This window comes from Urocampus carinirostris, chromosome 8 (assembly GCF_059441175.1).
Source record: "Urocampus carinirostris isolate Australia breed hairy pipefish chromosome 8, RoL_Ucar_1.0, whole genome shotgun sequence".
In the NCBI taxonomy this organism is placed as follows: Eukaryota; Metazoa; Chordata; class Actinopteri; order Syngnathiformes; family Syngnathidae; genus Urocampus; species Urocampus carinirostris.
Window position 1 is genome coordinate 4,912,615 of NC_142356.1, and position 22,352 is coordinate 4,934,966.

A 22,352-nucleotide genomic window follows, 5' to 3' on the forward strand; every position below is an offset into this window, starting at 1 on the left:
ATTCTGTTTAACCTCTCTCTGTATCCCTTCTTCCCTCTATTTTCTCTCTTACTTTCTCTCTTTGTTTCTTTGTTAATGCACCCTCTCTCTCACTCTCTTTTTGTGTGTATCTCTTTTCCCCTCTCTTTATTGCTCTGTTTCTTTCTTTTTTTGTTTAATTTATTATTTCTTTATTTCTTTATTTTTTTAGTTCTCTAGTTCTTTATTTCTTTATTTCTTTATTTCTTTATTTCTTTATTGTTATTTTTTGTCTCTCTCTATTTCTCTCTTTTTTCTTTCCTGCCCTTCTATTTATCCCTTTCTTTCCATTCCTCTCTCTAATTTATCCCTTTCTTTCTTTTTCCTCTCTCTGCATTTCTCATTTTCTTTCTTTACCGCTCTTTCTTTGTCTCCCTCTTTCTCTCTCTCTCTCTCTCTCTCTCTTATTTAATTTTATCCCTCTTTTCTTTTATTCTCTGTCCCTCTTTCTTCTATCCTCTCCTCTTCTCTCTCTCTGTCTCTCTTATTTAATTCTTCCTCTCTATTCTGTTTTACCTCTCTCTGTATCCCTTCTTCCCTCTATTTTCTCTCTTACTTTCTCTCTTTGTTTCTTTGTTTATGCACCCTCTCTCTCACTCTCTTTTTGTGTGTATCTCTTTCCCCCTCTCTTTATTGCTCTGTTTCTTTCTTTTTTTGGTTTAATTTATTATTTCTTTCTTCTTTATTTCTTTAGTTCTTTAGTTCTCTAGTTCTTTATTTCTTTATTTCTTTAGTTCTTTAGTTCTCTAGTTCTTTATTTCTTTATTTCTTTATTTCTTTATTTCTTTATTTCTTTATTTCTTTATTTCTTTATTTCTTTATTTCTTTATTTCTTCATTTCTTTATTGTTATTTTTTTTGTCTCTCTCTATTTCTCTTTTTTCTTTTCTGCCCTTCTACTTATCCCTTTATTTCCATTCCTCTCTCTAATTTCTCCCTTTCTTTCTTTTTCCTCTCTCTGCATTTCTCACTTTCTTTCTTTACCGCTCTTTCTTCGTCTCTCTCTTTCTATGTGTGTGTCTCTCTCTCTCTCTCTCTCTCTCTCTCTCCCTCTCTCTCTCTTTGTCCATTCATTTCTTCTCATCTCTCTCTATTTCTCCCTTTCTTTTGTTTCCTTTATCAACCTTTTGGCCTATCTATCTTTTTCTTTCACTCTATTTGTCTCTTTCCTTCGCTCTTATTCTGTAGTTTTTTCTCCTTTTTCTACTCTGTTTTATTTTAATGTTTTCCTCTGTCTATCTTCCTCTCTCTCTCTCTCTCTCTCTCTCTCTCTCTCTCTCTCTCTCTCTCTCTCTCTCTCTCTCTCTCTCTCTCTCTCTCTCTCTCTCTCTCTCTCTCTCTCTCTCAGTCTTGCTTTTTCCTTCCTCACCCCATTTATCTATTTTTCTTTAATATACTAGTGTGGCCCCTAAGAGAGTTTTAATCTATAATGTCAACCCTTCTCTGCATCCACCTGCTACTTCACTGGAGCAGGTCAATTCTCGTTTTACCAAAAGTAAGTGAAACATCCTTTTCCTTGACATGCCAGGAAGAAAAAAAAATGAGAATCTAAAGCAAATGCATTTTCCGACCGTATTCGTTTTTTTTTTATGTTAAAAAAGCGAGGACATCCAGAATGCTGCAGCAGTGTCCTTGAGCGTTGGCTCCGCCATCAAAATGTGCGCTAAGCCGCTAAAAAGACAAGAAGTGGATAATCCAAACAAAGAATATTGGGCCCTCGAGGCTTGTTTGGAGTTCCGACGTTACGGACGCCAAAACACACCACGTCAGCGTGAGTCTGATCTTTTTAAACCATGTGCCGGCCAAGAAAACTGCGCTCGTCCACATCCTTCTGACGTGCCTTTGCTTTGCTAACGTGCCTTGTTTGCCGGTTTCAATAGCGTCCTGTTGGGTGGTGGGATTATTGTGTTTGTGTTAGACAGGGTTGGGTAGGGTTACTTTAACTGGATTACTTTCAATGACTTTTGGATTACTCCAATACCAAATATGCTAATAAAAGACAAAAGAAACTAAATATGAATAAAATGATGACTCACAACATGTGGTAAGCTTTCTCTCCTGGCTTTGATCTCTTGGATATCCAGCAAAACTAACATATGATGCAGGGTTGGGTAGGGTTTCTTTTACTGGATTACTTTCAATTACTTTTGGATTACTCCAATACCAAATATGCTAATAAAAAACAAAAGAAACTAAATATGAATAAAATAATGACTCACAACACGTGGTAAGCTTTCTCTCCTGGCTTTGATCTCTTTGATCTCCGGCAAAACAAACATAAAATGCAGGGTTGGGTAGGGTTTCTTTTACTGGATTACTTTCAATGACTTTTGGATTACTCCAATACCAAATATGCTTATAAAAGACAAAATAAACTAAATATGAATAAAATGATGACTCACAACACGTGGTAAGCTTTCTCTCCTGGCTTTGATCTCCGGCAAAACGAACATAAAATGCAGGGTTGGGTAGGGTTTCTTTTACTGGATTACTTTCAATGACTTTTGGATTACTCCAATACCAAATATGCTAATAAAAGACAATGAAACTAAATATGAATCAAATGATGACTCACAACACGTGGTAAGCTTTCACTCCTGGCTTTGATCTCTTTGATCTCCGGCAAAACGAACATAAAATGCGACAGAAACAAAATGAAAATAAATCCAAACAGCTTGCCAACATAATTTTTGCCGTTCCATGTATTCCGTTACTCCCCAAGCCTGCACGTTTGTCTTTTATTAGCATATTTGGTATTGGAGTAATCCAAAAGTAATTGAAAGTAATCCAGTTAAAGTTACCCTACCCAACCCTGGTGTTATATTGTGCACTGCTCAAGATGAAAACCTTACCCCTTTTGGCAGGAAAATAAGCTTTTTTTTTCATTTTAAAGTGACAGTGTGTATATTGAAGGATTTTATACATTGGACTATAAAGGATTTTATACGATTGAATACAAATTACATTTAATGCAAAAGATATTCACTGACTGGGCTGTGGTGCGAGGTCAGGGTACCCTGGTAGAAAATTGAAAGTAATCAAGTTAAAGTAACCCTACCCAACCCTGATGACAGCTCTATATAAGGTGAACTTCAGAACACTTTTTTTGTAGAAAGTGGACTCTTGTAAGCTTTTAACTTAAAAAAAATGAATAAAAGTGCTCCAAATGACTCTCTAAAACGTTCCTTTCCTCTAATCCTTCTTATTCCCTGGCTTTCGCTCCCTGTCCTTATCTCCTCTCTTCACCTAAATTGTTCTCCTCTGGCATTCTAAGCCGGGGCCACAAGTCTCCTTCATTATCACGGCAGAACCTGTTTCCGTCTTGTGAGTTTTTTTTCTTCATTTCTTTTTTTTTTTTTTTTTCCATTACAGGCCATCATGGCGCAGCTCCCCCAGGAGGAAAAGGCCAAAATCGCCGAGCAGGTGGAAAGCTTCCGACAGGAGAAGTGCAAACTGGACGCCGAAGTGGCCAAATGGGACGACAACGGCAACGACATCATCGTGCTGGCTAAGCAGATGTGTATGATCATGATGGAGATGACCGATTTCACCAGGTAACCAGAAACATCTCTCTTGTTGTGTCACGGAGGGGACCGGATCAGAACAGAGGCAGGAGGCAGGAAGGGAGAACTCAATTGCGCTGAGGATTGTTGAAGATAAGACCAATTTGTTGAATCGTCTCATACGTGTTCAAAGAAATGCAGGAATCAAAATGACATAAGAGGGAGTTCTTTTTATTGATACACAATTTCAACAAGAGACTCAGCGAATCAAAGATATGCGTGTGTCTTTATAGTTTTCAACATAGCACGTGTACCCGGTTTGGCCCCGTCCCTTTTCACGCCTGAAGGCGTACATGCCCGGGGTTCCGTCCTTATTTGGAAGTGTTTTTAAGTTTATGCCAGTTTATGTCACCTTGCCCTTTGCCGTTATCTGTTGTCCTCCTTTGAGGAGGATTGTTTATACTAATTCGTCCTTCGAGACCTTCGCGAGATGTAAACAACATTTCTCCCAACTGTAAGCAAGTCTTTCTACATTTCTTTCTAAATGTATGCAAATCTGTTCTATAATGCAAGTTTATTTTCTACAACACGATCAAAACTTTTATTTACCAAAATAAAAGTCGTCCAAAACTCAGGGACAAGACAGAAGAAACAGGCTTTAACTAAAAACGTGCAAACACAGGTTTCTTCCGACTCAAACAAAACAGGAGAGAGCAAAACAGAACGGGAGATGCAGACAGAAAATGCAATGAGCCAGCACCCGCAAAACACACAACCCACCCTTAAGTAGCACATACGCAAATTAGCTGATCTACTGCAGCCGTGCCCAGGGGGCGGGGCCAGCCGGTCGCCACGGCGACCATGCTGGACACGACATGTTGGTAATATACCGATTAAAGGGATAACCACAAACCTGTCCTTTTTTTATCATTTTCTCCGTTTCAACTCATCCAAGAGAGCCGGCTCTCCAACGGCTTACTTGCTTTGATGCATTATATTACGAATGATGATGTTGTATAAAGAAGTTTGAAAAAAAGGAAGTATTAAAGGAGAAAATGAAAAAAAGACTAGTTTGCGCTTATCCCTTTAATCAGTATATTACCAAAAATATATGCTAATTATAGGCAGAATACACCATGAATGTCTTGCTTTTTTTCGTAACATCTTTACACAACAATAAAAATTCGTAATTAAATGCATCAAAAGAAGTGAGCCATTTGAGGGACGGCTCATTTAATGAGTTGAGCCGAAAAAGCCGGTTCTCTCAAAAGAGACGGACTTCCTTTCACTACAAAACTACCACAGAATGATGCATGATGGGATATCCCCAGGTGGCAGACGCATAAGTTCCCAAAATTTTGTGGTATCGAGGTTGAAATCGTAAATCGGCGACAAATATATAATAAAAATCTATATATTCATTCAGTTTTCATCATCAAATTATGAATTCATTTTCTGCATCAAATTATTGTTGGTAATATACCGATTAAAGGGATAACCACAATCTTTTTTTCTTTTTCTCCTTTTATACTTCCTTTTTTTTCTTAACTTCTTTATACAACATCATCATTCGTAATAGGGTGCATCAAAGCAAGTGAGCCGTTGGAGAGCCGGCTCTCTTGAATGAGTTGAGCCAAAAAAGCCGGTTCTCTAAAAAGAGACGGACTTCCTTTCACTACACAACTACCACGGAATGACGCATGATGGGAAATCCCCAGGCGGCAGACGCATGCGCACAGTAGCATCAAACCGCATGCTTCGTTTGCAACAACAAAAAAAACGATACCGAGTTAGAGGCTACCGCGGCGAACTCGTTTGACTTGATTGATTTGCCGTTTGGTGATAGTCGGTGTATACCGGATGGTACCTATCATTGACAAATTTGCGTTTTCCCGTCCAGATTTCCTTGTACGTCTTACACGTCTTAAAATGCATAATAAACGTACTCTGTACGGCAAAAACATACAGGTTGACAGGTATGGTAATGGGATTTGATCCTGGGCCACGGTGTTAAGAGAGCCAAACCCTAACCACTGCTGCACCAGTGAAATGCATTCCGTACTTAACCCATTTCTTATGCTGTAAAAGAGGCTAAAACCATTTTTTCTCATATCTTGTTTACCTTGTTAGGCATCCTTATCCATTATCTATTTTTGTTTCTTTTTTGATGTGGGTCTTTGGGCCTTTTTTCTGCCGTTTGACCCCTTCGTTTTAATACTAAAAACGGTCAAATGATCCTAAAGATAATTAAATTAATAAATAAAAGGATTTACTGTTACCTGACTATTATTTTGGGGTATTACAACACACCTGCTAGAATATTTATATATATACAGGGAGTGCAGAATTATTAGGCAAGTTGTATTTTTGAGGATTAATTTTATTATTGAACAACAACCATGTTCTTAATGAACCCAAAGGTCTCATTAATATCAAAGCTGAATATTTTGGAAGTTGGAGTGGGGCTTTTTTAGTTTTAGCTATTTTAGGAGGATATCTGTGTGTGCAGGTGACTATTACTGTGCATAATTATTAGGCAACTTAACAAAAAACAAATGTATACCCATTTCAATTATTTATTTTCATCAGGGAAACCAATATAACAGCTCAACATTCACAAATATACATTTCTGACATTCAAAAACAAAGCAAAAACAAATCAGTGACCAATATAGCCACCTTTCTTTGCAAGGACACTCAAAAGCCTGCCATCCATGGATTCTGTCAGTGCTTTGATCTGTTCACGATCAACATTGCGTGCAGCAGCAACCACAGCCTCCCAGACACTGTTCAGAGAGGTGTACTGTTTTCCCTCCTTGTAAATCTCACATTTGATGAGGGACCACAGGTTCTCTATGGGGTTCAGATCAGGTGAACAAGGAGGCCATGTCATTAGTTTTTCTTCTTTTAGACCCTTTCTTGCCAGCCACGCTGTGGAGTACTTGGATGCGTGTGATGGAGCGTTGTCCTGCATGAAAATCATGTTTTTCTTGAAGGATGCGGACTTCTTCCTGTACCACTGCTTGAAGAAGGTGTCTTCCAGAAACTGGCAGTAGGACTGGGAGTTGAGCTTGAGTCCATCCTCAACCCGAAAAGGCCCCACAAGCTCATCTTTGATGATACCAGCCCATACCAGTACCCCACCTCCACCTTGCTGGCGTCTGAGGCGGACTGGAGCTCTCTGCCCTTTACCGATCCAGCCACGGGCCCATCCATCTGGCCCATCAAGACTCACTCTCATTTCATCAGTCCATAAAACCTTAGAAAAATCCGTCTTGAGATTTTTCTTGGCCCAGTCTTGACGTTTCAGCTTGTGTGTCTTGTTCAGTGGTGGTCGTTTTTCAGCCTTTCTTACCTTGGCCATGTCTCTGAGTATTGCACACCTTGTGCTTTTGGGCACTCCAGTGATGTTGCAGCTCTGAAATATGGCAAAACTGGTGGCAAGTGGCATCTTGGCAGCTGTACGCTTGACTTTTCTCAGTTCACTGGCAGTTATTTTGCGCCTTGGTTTTTCTACACGCTTCTTGCGACCTTGTTGACTATTTTGAATGTAACGCTTGATTGTTCGATGATCACGCTTCAGAAGCTTGGCAATTTTAAGAGTGCTGCATCCCTCTGCAAGATATCTCACTATTTTTGACTTTTCAGAGCCTGTCAAGTCCCTCTTCTGACCCATTTTGCCAAAGGAAAGGAAGTTGCCTAATAATTATGCACACCTGATATAGGGTGTTGATGTCATTAGACCACACCCCTTCTCATTACAGAGATGCACATCACCTGATATGCTTAATTGGTAGTAGGCTTTCGAGCCTATACAGCTTGGAGTAAGACAACATGCATAAAGAGGATGATGTGGTCAAAATAGTCATTTGCCTAATAATTCTGCACTCCCTGTAGTATATCTTATATTTACTATTCTAGTAGTTTTTCTATAGCTGTCATTCTCTTTGGTCTCTTCCTGGTGTCACAAGTCATATATTTACTTATTTACTAGTATTTCTATCGCCTTCTACTAGGCCTATTATTGGTGTCACAAGACATTCGTGGTGCAAGTTGCTTATAATTAACATATATTTACTCATTTATTAGTATTACTATGGCCTTCATTCTTTTTGGCCTCTTCCTGGTGTCACAAGTCATGCAGGGTGCATAACACATATAATTATCATCCATAACTTATTTACTAGTATTTCTATCGCCTTCGTTCTACTTGGCCTATTACTGGTGTCACAAGACATTCATGGTGTATGCTGCCTATAATTAGCATATATTTTTGGTAATATACTGATTAAAGGGATAAGCGCAAACTAGTCTTTTTTTAATTTTCTCCTTTTATACTTCCTTTTTTTCTAACTTCTTTATACAACATCATCATTCGTAATATAATGCATCAAAGCAAGTGAGCCGTTGGAGAGCCGGCTCTCTTGGATGAGTTGAGCCGAAAAAGCCGGTTCTCTAAAAAGAGACGGACTTCCTTTCACTACACGACTACCACGGAATGATGCATGATGGCACATCCCCAGGCGGCAGACGCATGCGCACAGTAGCATCAAAGCGCTCGCTTCGTTTGCAACGAAAAAAACGATACCGAGATAGAGGCTACCGCGGCGAACTCGCTTGACTTGATTGATTTGCCGTTTGGTGATAGTCGGTGTATACCGGATGGTACACGTCTTAGAATGCATGATAAATGTACTTTGTTTGGCAAAAACGTACAGGTTGACAGGTATGGGTTTTGTTATTTTTGCCCTCTTCCTGGTTTCACAAAACATGTGGAATAAGTGACACTATATATTTAATCATACAGTTTATAGCATTACTGTGGGCTTAATCTATTATCACTCCTTCCTGGAGCCACAAGACATGCAGGGTGTGTGACATATACACAGGGTTGGGTAGGGTTACTTTAACTTGATACTTTCATTGACTTTCATTTTGTTAGTTTTGCCGGAGATCAAAGAGATCAAAGCCAGGAGAGAAAGCTTACCACGTATTGTGAGTCATCATTTTATTCATTTTTATTTTATTTTGTCTTTTATTAGCATATTTGGTATTGGAGTCATCCAAAAGTCATTGAAAGTAATCCAGTTCAAGTAACCCTACCCAACCCTGCATTTTATGTTAGTTTTGCCGGAGATCAAAGCCAGGAGAGAAAGCTTACCACGTGTTGTGAGTCATCATTTTATTCATTTTTCGTTTCTTTTGTCTTTTATTAGCATATTTGGTATTGGAGTAATCCAAAAGTCATTGAAAGTAATCCAGTTCAAGTAACCCTACCCAACCCTGCATTTGATGTTAGTTTTGCCGGAGATCAAAGAGATCAAAGCCAGGAGAGAAATCTTACCACGTGTTGTGAGTCATCATTTTATTCATTTTTAGTTTCTTTTGTCTTTTATTAGCATATTTGGTGTTGGAGTAATCCAAAAGTCATTGAAAGTAATCCAGTTAAAGTAACCCTACCCAACCCTGCATGACGGTCATGTATTCGCTCATTTACTTGTGTAACAAGGGGCCTCATTTTTGGACCTCTTCCTGCGTCACAAGACACCCAAGGGTGCCTGACGTTTCTATGACTGCAAATCAATTTTGCTGATTGTTACCTTCTCTCTGATGATTTTTTTTTGTTTCATTTCGCCACGCGCTGTGACGCATGTGTCAAGTATTGCACTCGAAGATTTCTAACAAGTCCGCTGGCTTTTCACTCACCTTTTGCAGTCAAGGAAATGTGACACAGTATGGAGGAAAACGCACCTCCCATAAAGCCATTACTAAAAAGAATCAGTTCAGACTGCCTCGACAATACCAAATTGAATCGTGTACTCCAATTTTTCTTTTGAGGAGATGACTCAAACTCAATACAGTGGAACATCGGTTCTCGACCATAATCCGTTCCAGAACCCTGTTCGAAAACTGATTTGGTCGATCACCGAAAATCGTTTTTCCCATTAAAAGTAATGTAAAATCGTTTTAATCCGTTCCAACACCCACGAATATAAACATGAAGCTAACCCAGGCTAATCGTACGTTCGCGTTATCGTGATCTTCCGTACGAAAGATTAAAAAGGGGCTAAAACACCCGTACGCCGCTCAGCATCGCACCCTAGCATACCGGCGTTCGAACTCCGATTTTTGACCGAACAGCGAAGCAAGAATTTCTCGAAATTTTTGGTCGAACACCGATTTGTCTGAACTGAGAGGCGTTCAAAAACCGAGGTTCCACTGTATTATTTTATATTATCCTATTTGGAATCAATACAATCAGGATTCAGGGCTAACCACTCTACTCAGACAGCCCTGATTAAGGTAACCAATGATCTTCTCCTGGCAATGGACTCCGGCGCTTCATCACTCTTGCTGTTGCTGGATTTTAGTGCTGCCTTTGACACTATGGACCATAATACCTTACTAGAACGGTTGGAAAAATGGATTGGTCTCTCTTATGGTTCAGATCCTACCTCTCCGATAGGACGCACTGTGTTCAATATGGTGAAATGACGTCTGAGCCCTTTAGTGTTACCTGTGGTGTTCCGCAGGGTTCAGTGCTTGGCCCCCTTCTTTTCAGCATTGACACGATTCCATGAGGTGATATTATTTCCAAGTATAATATCAGTTTTCATTGCTACGCAGATGACACTCAACTATATCTTCTGATGGTGGAATCTGCCACACTAAACTGTGGAAATTTGGAAGGCCTGCCTCACTGAGATCAAAGAATGGATGTCACTCAATTTCTTGCGCCTTAATTCTGAAAAGAAATAAAATGAAATGATTTGCATTTATATAGCGCTTTTCAAGTCAAGACTTCCCAAAGCGCTTTACAGTGTGCTTCACATTTCCCATTAGCGGCCGTGCAGCCATGTTAAGGCGCTAACCTGCTAATTGGGGGTATTAGAGGTTCAGTGTCTTAACCAAGGACACTTCGACATGTAACACGGAGGAGCCGGGATTCGAACAGCGATCTCTTGATCCCAAGACGAGCGCTCTACCTCCTGAGCAACTGCCGCCCAAAAGACCGAAATCCTAGTAATTGCTAAAATCAGTCCTATGTCTCAGTCGGATGCGGAGATTATAATTCACGCGTTTGTTACCTCCCGTCTCGATGACTGTAATGCACTACTCTCCGGTCTCCCGAAGTCCAAAATCAAGAGTCTTCAGCTGGTACAAAATGCTGCAGCGAGGCTTTTAACTAAGACAAGAACGTTTGATCACATGACCCCGATTTTAGCTAACCTGCATTGGCTCCCTGTTGGTTTAAGATGTGATCTTAAGGTTCTGTTGGTATTATACAAAATCATGCATGCAGAGTTTAAATACTGACAGGGAGCCAATCTGTCAACCAGCTGCAGCTGGCGCCACACGGGCGGCGTCAATTGGGCGCCATGGCAACCGTGACAGTAACTGGACCCCGGGCTGGACTTTTGACATGCCGTTTTAAACTCTCCGATGGTCCTGTGCTTCGCCTACTTCTCTTTACACTGATAAAACATGAACTACTTCGATTGAGTTTTCGGTAAGCTTAACTCACACGTATCCCTCTTTATCCCCTCCTTCCAGGGGCAAAGGCCCTCTGAAGAACTCCTCGGACGTGATCAACGCCGCCAAGAAGATCGCCGAGGCGGGATCCAGGATGGACAAACTGGCCCGCGCCGTAGCCGATCAGGTAATCGGTAATCCCGTACGCGATCGAAGTCTGTCTTCCATACGATTAGCTCGCGTTAAAGGCGTAGCATCCATTATCAGATGAGTACCTCTCGAAAAAGCCGCTGACGCTCCACTTTCAATATCCAATCAATCAGTGCCGTGCCCGGGGAGGGGGAGACCGGTAAAACAAATAGGCGTTTTCGCTTCATGCAAATGAAGTAAGAGGACGTCGGCACCGCTGGAGCTAACGGCTAATGTTATTCATTTCTTCCGCCGCTAATAAGGAAGAAAGAATACGACGAGCTGATTTATGAAGGCGGGCTTTTATCACAATTTCGCTCGACGTTCTTAGACTTGGGATGATTAGCGTCCGTGATCGTCGGGCTAGCTGCTTACTTGCGATGGAAAAGAGCTACAGTCGACTGGGAAGACCGAAAGATTGATGTTTTGTCAACAAAGCTCTCACTCGATGCATAATAAATGGAAAATGCAATCGGGTAATGTAATATACGGTATTTGTTTGGGACGGAAACAAAAGAGGGAGTGATTCATTGAGTCGAAATATCAGATCTAAAATTGTTCTACATAGGACTAAAAAGGTACTCCTCTGCACTATATGCACTACCGTACTCCAGTGTTATTGTTATTGTATAGTGATTTGTTTACCTGACTGCCCATATTGCACATCTGGTTAGCTGCTCCTCTTGCACTCTTTGCACTACTGTATAAAACTATACATAGCTATAACTATTTAGTATATTATTAGTACTTCAATACTCCAACGCAATACAACATTTTATTTATATCTGTAGATTCAACCTGTCAGATGTATCGACATTTCGTTCTATATACAAGAATGACAATAAAATATCTGAATCTGAATCTGAAATCTGAAAAACACTATGATGAAGCCCAAAATTTCTCTCAAGTAAAAGTACCGTTACTTCAGAATAATATTACTTACGTAGAGGTAAAAGTAGTCTTCTAAATAGTGAGTAAAAGTAAAAAAAGTACTTGGTGAAAAAGTTACTCAAGTATTACGTTCCTGTAGTGACGCCGTAATTATTGATTTTTTCAAGCAACGAATCAGATTATCAAGTTATCAAAGTCCATCGAATTGAAAAAAAAATACATTTATTTCAAGAGTAGATTAAAATAAACCTTGTCAACGAAGAGTTGCCAAGTGGCTAACAACAAGAGTGGCTAGAGAATGAAAAAGGTGAAAAAAATCCAAGTACTTTGTGACGTTCTCTTGCATAACTAGCTGTGAAAGACAAATGACACTGTAGAACAAGGCAGATAAAGCTAACATTAACAATAGCAGCTAGCAGCTAGCCACAGCCTGCAGCCAAGTGGCTAACAACAAGAGTGGCTAGAGAATGAAAACATTGAAAAAATTCCAGGAAATCTGTCACATTCTTTTGCGTGAACAACTGTGGAAGACAAATGATACCAAGGAACAAAGCATAAGCAGCAATCATTAACATTAACAGCTAGTGGCGAGCCTCAGCGCAGCCAAGTGGCTAACAACAAGAGTGGCTAGAGAACGAAAACGTTGAAAAAAAACCAAGAACTCTGTGACGTTCTCTTGCATAACCAGCTGTGGAAGACAAATTGCACTGAAAGACAAGGCAAATGCAGCTAACATTAACGAGAGCAGCTAGCTGCTAGCCACAGCCTGCAGCCAAGTGGCTAACAACTAGAGTGGCTAGAGACTGAAAAAGTTGAAAACAATCCAAGAACCCTGTGACGTTATTTTGCATAACCAGCTGTGGAAGACATACCAAAGAACAAAGCATAAGCAGCAGTCATTAACATTAACAGTTAGTGGCTAGCCTCAGCGCAGCCAAGTGGCTAACAACAAGGGTGGCTAGAGAATGAAAACATTGAAAAAAATCCAAGAACTCTTTGACGTTATTTTTCATAACTGGCTGTGGAAGACAAATGACGCTGAAGAACAAGGCAGTAGCAGCTAAACTTAACAAAAGCAGCTAGCAGCTGGCCACAGCCTGCAGCCAAGTGGCTAACAACAAGAGTGGCTAGAGAACGAAAATGTTGAAAAAAAATCCAAGAAATCGCATAACCAGCTGTGGAAGACAAATGACACTGAAAAACAAGGCAGATGCAGCTAATATTAACAATAGAAGCTAGCGGCTAGCCACAGCCTGCAGCCAAGTAGCTAACAACAAGAGTGGCTAGAGAATGAAAAAGTTAAAAACAATCCAAGAACTCTGTGAAGTTCTCTTGCAAAACCAGCTGTGAAAGACAAATGACACTGAATAACAAAGCAGAAGCAGCAAACATTAACAATAACAGCTATTGGCTACCCTCAGCGGAGGCTAGTGGCTAACAACAAGAGTGGCTAGAGAATGAAAACGTTGAAAAAAAAAAATAATAATTCTTTGATGTTCTTTTGCATAACCATCTGTGGAAGACAAATTGCACTGAAAGACAAGACAAATGCAGCTAACATTCACGATAGCAGCTAGCGGCTAGCTATAGTGGCTATGCATGCATTTATATGTTTTTTTTTTTTTTCCATTTCAAAATTTGACTTTCCCGACCGGTTCAAGGTCATCGAATGCCACAGAGTAGAATGTATTTTCTATTCTGGAGTGTGACATTTTCCTTGTGACAGACCAATTGGAAGTCAAGAGCGCATCATCTCTCGCTCGTATGCAATCTTGGCATCATTTGACATTTACGCGCTTGTAAACGGCGTCGTCCAATCAGATCGGCCCTGGAACGCCGAAGATTGTTTATAACTACCTAGAGTGGCTGTTCTGATAAAATATCAGTCTATTTTTTATTATTGGGAAAAAAATACATTACCCAGAATTCCACCCAGTGTAGCGCGTTTTCTGATAGCTGTGTAGCGCATTAGCGGCATTACCTACAACATTAATGGTTAATTATGGGAGAGTGGCACATTGTCACTTGCAAATGACATGTGAGAAGGTGGATTTATGAGAGAGTGAATGCAGACGAGAGTTTCACAATATTGGATTTCTAAAAAGCTACCATTCAGTGTATTTTGCGCTCTCTCTTTATGCATTTTTCAAAATATCTCTCACATCTCTCTTTTACTCTCTCGCGAAACTTATTTTTTTGCTGCTTCTCTCTCACTCTCTCATTAAATGTCTCTCACACAATTTCACTCTCTCACGAGTTTTCTCTTTGTTTCTCTTGCTCTTTCTTAAAGTTTCTCTCTCTCCGTCTCTCTCATATACTTTCAGTCTCTGTCTCTTTTGCATTCTCTGTCTCTCACACACTATTTGTTACAGTCCCTTACTCGAACTCTCGCATTTCGCTCATAGTTTCCCTCCTGCAATCTCTCTCTTTCTTACTTTTTTGCAAGTCTATTTCACCTTTGCTCACTCTCACACATGTTTTCGCTCTCACACCTTATTGTGCTTTTGCTCTTTCACACTCTGTCTTCCACTTTCTCTTTTTCACATTCTCTTGCGCTTTCTTGCTCTCATTATGTTTCTCTTTTGAGCCCACTCTCACGCTCTCGCCTTCACTCTCTTTCTGTTTTGCTCTCACACTTTTTCTCTCACATTCTGTCACGATTATTCCTACGCTTTCTCCTTTGCAGTCTGTATCACACTCTCTCACACTTGCTCTTTCAGTAGCTCTTTTGCACTCTCTTACATTTGCTTTAACTCACTCACACTCTCAGACTTTTTCTCATGTTTTCTCACACACACTCTCTTTTATATGTCCCTCTCTTGAAGATTCTCTCACATTTTGTCACTCTTACAGTCTCTATCAAACATCCTCTTTTACTTTTTTGCAGCTGTCTTTCACTTTTGCACTCTCTCTCTCTCTCTCTCTTTCTCTCTCTCTCTCTCTATTTCTCTCTCTTTCTCTCGCTCTCTCGCACTCTCTCTCTTGTTTTCACTCTCTTGCACTCTTTCATTTATCTCTCTAGCGCTCAGTCACATAATTCATCTTACTCCCATCCTTTCTCTCTCTCTCGCACGCACTCTTTCTCACACTTTGCTCCCTTACTCTCGCAAATGTTCACTATTTTGCAACTCTTTCACTCTCTTTTTCCCTCTCACACTCTGTTGCTCTCTCTCTTTCTCTCTCTCTCTCTCTCTCTTGTTCTCACTCTCTTGCACTTTTTCATTTCTCTCTCTATCGATCAGTGACATAATTCATCTTACTCTCATTGTCTCTCTCACACACTCTTTCTCTCTCTTTTCGTCTAGAACTCTCACACTTTGCTGTTTTACTCTCTCAAATTGTCAGTATTTCGCAACTCTTTCACTCTTGTACATGCTCCCTCACTTTCTTCCCCCCCCCCTCTCACACACACACACTCTTTCACAGTTCCTCTCTCTGGAACACTCACAATTTAGATATCTTGCAAGCTATTGAGCCTTCTTGACAGTCACAAATTATATCTCATTATTTTTCAACTCTCTTTCTCTCTTGCTCTCTCTCATTAGCTCTCACTCTCTCTTGCACTCCCTCGCTTGCTCTCCTGCAATCTCTCTCAGTCTTTCCCACACACTCTCTCACACTCTCCCGCTCATTCGCTTTCTATTTTGCACGGACTCTCCCATAATCTCAAAATGTGTAGCTCTCTCACAATGGCTCTCTCAGTCAATCTCTTGCACTCTCTTACATATGCTCTCACCCACACTCTCCCTTGTTGTTTTCTCTCTCATGCTCTCTCTGTATAAGCAAGGGAGAGTCTGTTTCCAGGGTTGGGTAGGGTTACTTTAACTTGATTACTTTCAATTACTTTTGGATTACTCCAATACCAAATATGCTCATAAAAGACAAAATAAACTAAATCTGAATAAAATGATGACTCACAACACGTGGTAAGCTTTCTCTCCTGGCTTTGATCTCTTTGATCTCCGGCAAAACGAACAAAAAATGCGACAGAAACAAAATGAAAATCAATCCAAACAGCTTTTTGGCCGTTCCAGGTATTTTGTTACTCCCCAAGCCTGCACAAAATTGAGTCATTTGATTCATATTTAGTTTCTTTTGTCTTTTATTAGCATATTTGGTATTGGAGTAATCCAAAAGTAATTGAAAAGTAATCAAGTTAAAGTAACCCTACCTAACCCTGTCCAAATGCGGAATGTTTTGGCTGGGGAATTTTGATAACAGGACTCTGACGAAGGACGGCAGTCATTGTTTTGATAAACACTTTGAGTTTTGAGTTTCTCCCAGACATAGAGTCGAGGGGGTGAACCCCACGTAGGGGCTTTCCTGGCACGCCCATGGAAGGAGCTGGCACACCAGCTTGCAAAAAAAACGTGGGCAGAGAAAAGAAGGAAGAAGATCGAGAGAGGAGGCTTGACAGACTCGAGCGACACTAATTCGGCTAATTCGATGGAGTTCACTTAGTTAAATACTTTAAGAAATTAAATCTGCCCCCATGTTGATTCATATTTAGTTTATTTTGTCTTTCATTAGCATATTTGGTATTGGAGTAATCCAAAAGTCATCGAAAGTAATCCAGTTAAAGTAACCCTACCCAACCCTGTATGTTTCCCGATATCCTTTCTGATTTGCGAGGAAGATTTCTAATTCCTTCCCGGAGAAATCGTTTGGTAACAAAAAAATGGAAAGTTGAACGCTAGGAAGCACTCACAAGCCAACTTTGATTACGTGTCTTTAAGCTTTACATCAAAGACACGTATTCCGCATTTGCAGATTATTGAGGCTAACCTGTGCTTGTCGGGAGCACTGGGCCTTGACAGTCACAATTCAGCTCGGATGCATTCAGACAGCTCCCCTAAGTAGCAAACCTTGTCACAATGACTCGCCGTCAGGTTCTATTGATGAGCGTGTGCAAAATCGGCGGGGTTTCAAACCGAGGCTGGGGGGCTGAACGGGGGGCCGAACGGGGGGCCGAACGGGGGGTCTCCATTGACCGTCGAAGCGCTCGATTCGACATGGAAAAACTCAAAGAGGCACTTTATCCCAGAGCCTGACCGAGGTATAAGCAACTAAATAGCTACTAAGGACTCCCAACCACTAGGGGGCCCCCAAGAGTGGTTCACTTTTTTGGTGTCACTTTTATCAAAACAATGTCTGCCGTCCTTCGTCAGAGTCCTGTTATCAAAATTCCCCAGCCAAAACATTCCGCATTTGGACAGGGTTGGGTAGGGTTACTTTAACTGGATTACTTTCAATGACTTTTGGATTACTCCAAAACCAAATATGCTAATAAAAGACAAAAGAAACTAAATATGAATAAAATGACTAAATTTTGTGCAGGCTTGGGGAGTAACGGAATACATGGAACAGCAAAAATGATTTTGGCAAGCTGTTTGGATTTATTTTCATTTTGTTTCTGTCGCATTTTATGTTCGTTTTGCCGGAGATCAAAGAGATCAAAGCCAGGAGAGAATGCTTACCACGTGTTGTGAGTCATCATTTTATTTATATTTAGTTTCTTTTGTCTTTTATTCGCATATTAGGTATTGGAGTCATCCAAAAGTAATTGAAAGTAATCCAGTTAAAGTAACCCTACCCAACCCTGCATTTTATGTTAGTTTTGCCGGAGATCAAAGAGATCAAAGCCAGGAGAGAAAGCTTACCACATGTTGTGAGTCATCATTTTATTCGCATTTAGTTTATTTTGTCTTTTATTAACATATTTGGTATTGGAGAAATTCAAAAGTAATTGAAAGTAATCCAGTTAAAGTAACCCTACCCAACCCTGCATTTGGAACAGCGTGACCTGAAGCCCACTCAGTAAAAATCTTTGTTGCACTCAATAAATGTAACTTGTATTCAATCATATAAAGTCTTTTATAGTCAAATGTATATAATCCTTCAGGTCCCTTCTTAAGATTTCTTCATTTTCATCATGCTGAGGTTTTTGAGTTTTCCCTTGCCCTCATGTCGGTCTTAGATCAGGGTTGGTGTCATAATAGTCTGTGGCAGCCCTTTGAGACTCCTAGTGATTAAGGGCGTCCCAAATAAACTTGACTTATCTCGTCGTTATTCCAGCTTCAGTCCGGACCGAAGCTAAACGGTTTCCGCGTGATTACGCTAGCGTCTCTGCCGGGGGTCTATTCGTACAGCAGCAAGACGAGAAAAATTCTGAACGCTCCAGTTAGAAACGTTTAATATTGATGTCTAAAAGAAGACTCTTGTTTCCCCAGTTTCTGTTCTCATTGTCGAAGTCGCTGATGCGGTTCTTAAGCCACTGGGGGGTTTTGTCCGCCAACTCGCCCGAAAGATTCCAGGGTAGGGACTTGTTCAAAAACCAGTAGGAGGAAGGGAAATAGGGAAATGGAATCGGTGTTAGCTTTACTGAAGGGAAGAGAACAGAAGATTAGATTAAAGGACCAGTGTGTATTATATAATGACCCTGATACTTATATCATTTAAATAAAACACAAGTGACTTAGGGCAGCAGTGGTTAGCGCGTGTGCGGCACAGTTCTGAGATCGTGGGAACCTCCTGCGTGGGTTCAAATCCAGCTCCAGACTTCCTGTGCGGAGTTTGCATGTTCTCCCCGTGGCTTTCCTCCGGGCACTCCGGTTTCCTCCCACATTCCAAAGACCTGCATTTCAGGTGAATTGGCCGGTCCAAATTGTCCCTAGGTGTGAATGAGCGAATGAGTTGTCTGTCCCTGTGTGCCCTGCGATTGGCTGGCAACCAGTTCAGGGTGTCCCCTGCCCACTGCCCAATGATTGATGGGATGGGCTCCAGCACCCCCGCGACCCTACTGAGGATAAGCGGTGCAGCTAATGAGATAACAAGTGACTTAAACAACAAGGAAAAACATGTTATATATCCTAAAACAGAAGTGTCCAAACGTTTCAGAATTCGGGCCATTTGGTTAGTATTTCTGTAGTAGTATTTTTTTAGGGATTCAGTTGTAATATTTACTTAGTATTATTATTGTAATATAGTATTTTTGTTGTTGTTGTTGAATTTCTGTAGAATAATTATTGTAGTATTTTTTTTGTTTTTCTGTAGTATTTTTATTGTATTTCCATAGTATTTCTTTATTATTTTTGTAGTAATATTTGTTTATTATCGTTCTTCTGTAGTAGTATGTTTGCAGTATTACTGGAGTATTCTTTTTTTTTCAGTATGAAAGTGAAAATATTATATTAAGTCCACGTCTTCAAGCACTAAATTTGATATTTGGTTTTGTAGTATTACTGTAGTTGTACTTTTGTAGTGTTTTTGTTGTATTTGGAGTATTATTGTAATATAGTATTACTGTAATGTTTTTTGTTAGTTGTTGAATTTCTGTAAAATAATTATTGTAGTATTTTTTAGTTTTTCTTCAGGATTTTTATTGTATTTCCATAGTATTTCTTTATTATTTTTGTAGTAATATTTGTGTATTATCGTTCTTCTGTAGTAGTATGTTTGCAGTATTACTGGAGTGTTCTTTTTTTTACAGAATGAAAGCAAAAATATTACATTAAGTCCCCGTCTTCAAGCACTAAATTTGATATTTGGTTTTGTAGCATTAGTGTAGTTGTACTTTTGTAGTGTTTTTTGTTGTATTTGGAGTATTATTGTAATATAGTATTACTGTAATGTTTATTGATGATCTTGAATTTCTGTAGAATAATTATTGTAGTATTTTTTTTGTTTTCTTTAGTATTTTCAATTTCTGTAGAGTAATTATTGTAGTATTTTTTAGTGTTCTTTAGTATTTTTATTGTATTTCCATAGTATTTCTTTATTATTTTTGTAGTAATATTTGTGTATTATTGTTCTTCTGTAGTAGTATGTTTGCAGTATTACTGGAGTATTCTTTTTTTTTCAGTATGAAAGCAAAAATATTATATTAAGTCCACGTCTTCAAGCACTAAATTTGATATTTGGTTTTGTAGTATTACTGTAGTTGTACTTTTGTAGTGTTTTTGTTGTATTTGGAGTATTATTGTAATATAGTATTACTGTAATGTTTTTTGTTAGTTGTTGAATTTCTGTAAAATAATTATTGTAGTATTTTTTTGTTTTTCTTCAGGATTTTTATTGTATTTCCATAGTATTTCTTTATTATTTTTGTAGTAATATTTGTGTATTATCGTTCTTCTGTAGTAGTATGTTTGCAGTATTACTGGAGTGTTCTTTTTTTTTTACAGAATGAAAGCAAAAATATTACATTAAGTCCCCGTCTTCAAGCACTAAATTTGATATTTGGTTTTGTAGCATTAGTGTAGTTGTACTTTTGTAGTATTTTTGTTGTATTTGGAGTATCATTGTAATATAGTATTACTGTAATGTTTATTGATGATCTTGAATTTCTGTAGAATAATTATTGTAGTATTTTTTTTGTTTTCTTTAGTATTTTCAATTTCTGTAGAGTAATTATTGTAGTATTTTTTAGTTTTCTTTAGTATTTTTATTGTATTTCCATAGTATTTCTTTATTATTTTTGTAGTAATATTTGTGTATTATCGTTCTTCTGTAGTAGTATGTTTGCAGTATTACTGGAGTGTTCTTTTTTTTACAGAATGAAAGCAAAAATATTACGTTAAATTTGATATTTGGTTTTGTAGTATTACTGTAGTTGTACTTGTGTAGTGTTTTTTGTTGTATTTGGAGTATTATTGTAATATAGTATTACTGTAATGTTTTTTGTCAGTTGTTGAATTTCTGCAAAATAATTATTGTAGTATTTTTTAGTTTTTCCTTAATATTTTTATTGTATTTCCATAGTATTTCTTTATTATTTTTGTAGTAATATTTGTGTATTATCGTTCTTCTGTAGTAGTTTGTTTGCAGTATTACTGGAGTATTCTTTTTTTTCAGAATGAAAGCAAAAATATTATATTAAGTCCCCGTCTTCAAGCACTAAATTTGATATTTGGTTTTGTAGTATTACTGTAGTTGTACTTTTGTAGTGTTTTTGTTGTATTTGTAGTATTATTGTAATATAGTATTACTGTAATGTTTTTTGTTCTTGAATTTCTTTAGAATTATTACTGTCGTATTTTTTAGTTTTTCTTTAGTATTTTTATCGTATTTCCATAGTAGTACTTTCGGAGTATTACTTTATTATTTTTTTTGTGATATTTGTGTATTATCGTTATTCTGTAGTCATATGTTTGCAGTATTTCTATGGTATTATTTTATTTTCAGAATGAAAGCAAAATACTTCATTAGGTCCGTGTTTTTAAGCAACTAATTTGATATTCATTTTTAACACTATTGTCGTATTTTTGCAGTGTTCTTTTTTTGTATTTCCAAAGCTGTATTTTTGTAGTACTGTATTTCTGTGGTATTATTCTAGTTTTATTTCTGTAGTAGTTCGGTTGTAATATTTCTGTAGTGGTATTTTTGTAGTATTTCAGTTTCCTTAGTAGTATTATTGTAGTAGAGAATTACTGTAATGTTTTTTTTTTGTGGTTGTTAAATTTCTGAAGAATTATTATTGTAGTATTTTGTGTTTTTCTTTAGTATTTTTTATTGTATTTCCATAGTAGTTCTTTGAGAGTATTTCATTATCTTTTTTGTAGTAATAATTTTGTACAGTATTACCGTTCTTCTAATCATTTTCCCGACCTTTTAGATTGCCTTAGAAGCATTTTCATTGGACTCGCAGGTTCTCGAGAAAAAAGCGCTGCTGTGCCGTTACAACAGCTTCCAGTTGCTTCACCTTTTCATAGGGTTGGTTTCTAGTTAGGTTTTTGAAGTCAGTATGTTTTGTCTGGCAGTGCTTCTTGATATTATATTCTTTGAAAACAGTCACATTCTCTTGGAACATGGAGCAGTTGTGCATTGGATTTCTGTGGAAAAATACCCCAATTTTCACTTGTCCTGGACGCGGCAGCCCTCACAGTCAACTTTCCTTTTTGTATTTGCAGTCGGCATGTCAAAAATGGGGTGGGCTGAAATTGCTATGAAAAACCAAGGGGAAGGTTGCCAAAAAATGTATGTATCTTGTATTTTATACTGCGGTCAACATTAAAATAACCATCGCTTTAAAACGTTCCAAAAGGATTTAGCGTTAAAGACAGTCAACACACTGTTGCTATGGAAACGGTGAGCATTTGTGCTCATCTTTATTCCAATTCCCGTGGCGAAACTCACGCCTTTCGTATCGCCACCGAGCCGAGTCGCAACCGGCTGTTTTTCACCAGGATCAGCGGGAATCTCCGCTTTATGATTGCGTCGGTCCCGCTGCCCGCCTCGAGTCCAATTTCCTTCCACGCCGTCTCACCCCCTCCCCGAATAA

General features: G+C 38.8%; 1 protein-coding gene across 3 annotated transcripts in view; it reads left to right on the forward strand.

Annotated features, from left to right (window-relative positions):
- ctnna2 (catenin (cadherin-associated protein), alpha 2) overlaps window positions 1–22,352 on the forward strand; it is a 557,688-nt gene that overhangs the window by 527,329 nt on the left and 8,007 nt on the right. For all 3 annotated transcript variants that reach the window (XM_088341403.1, XM_088341405.1, XM_088341404.1), the window contains exons 14-15: window positions 3,390–3,571; window positions 11,075–11,180. In XM_088341403.1, the coding sequence (XP_088197529.1) occupies window positions 3,390–3,571; window positions 11,075–11,180 (288 nt within the window). The remainder of the gene's footprint in view (window positions 1–3,389; window positions 3,572–11,074; window positions 11,181–22,352) is intronic.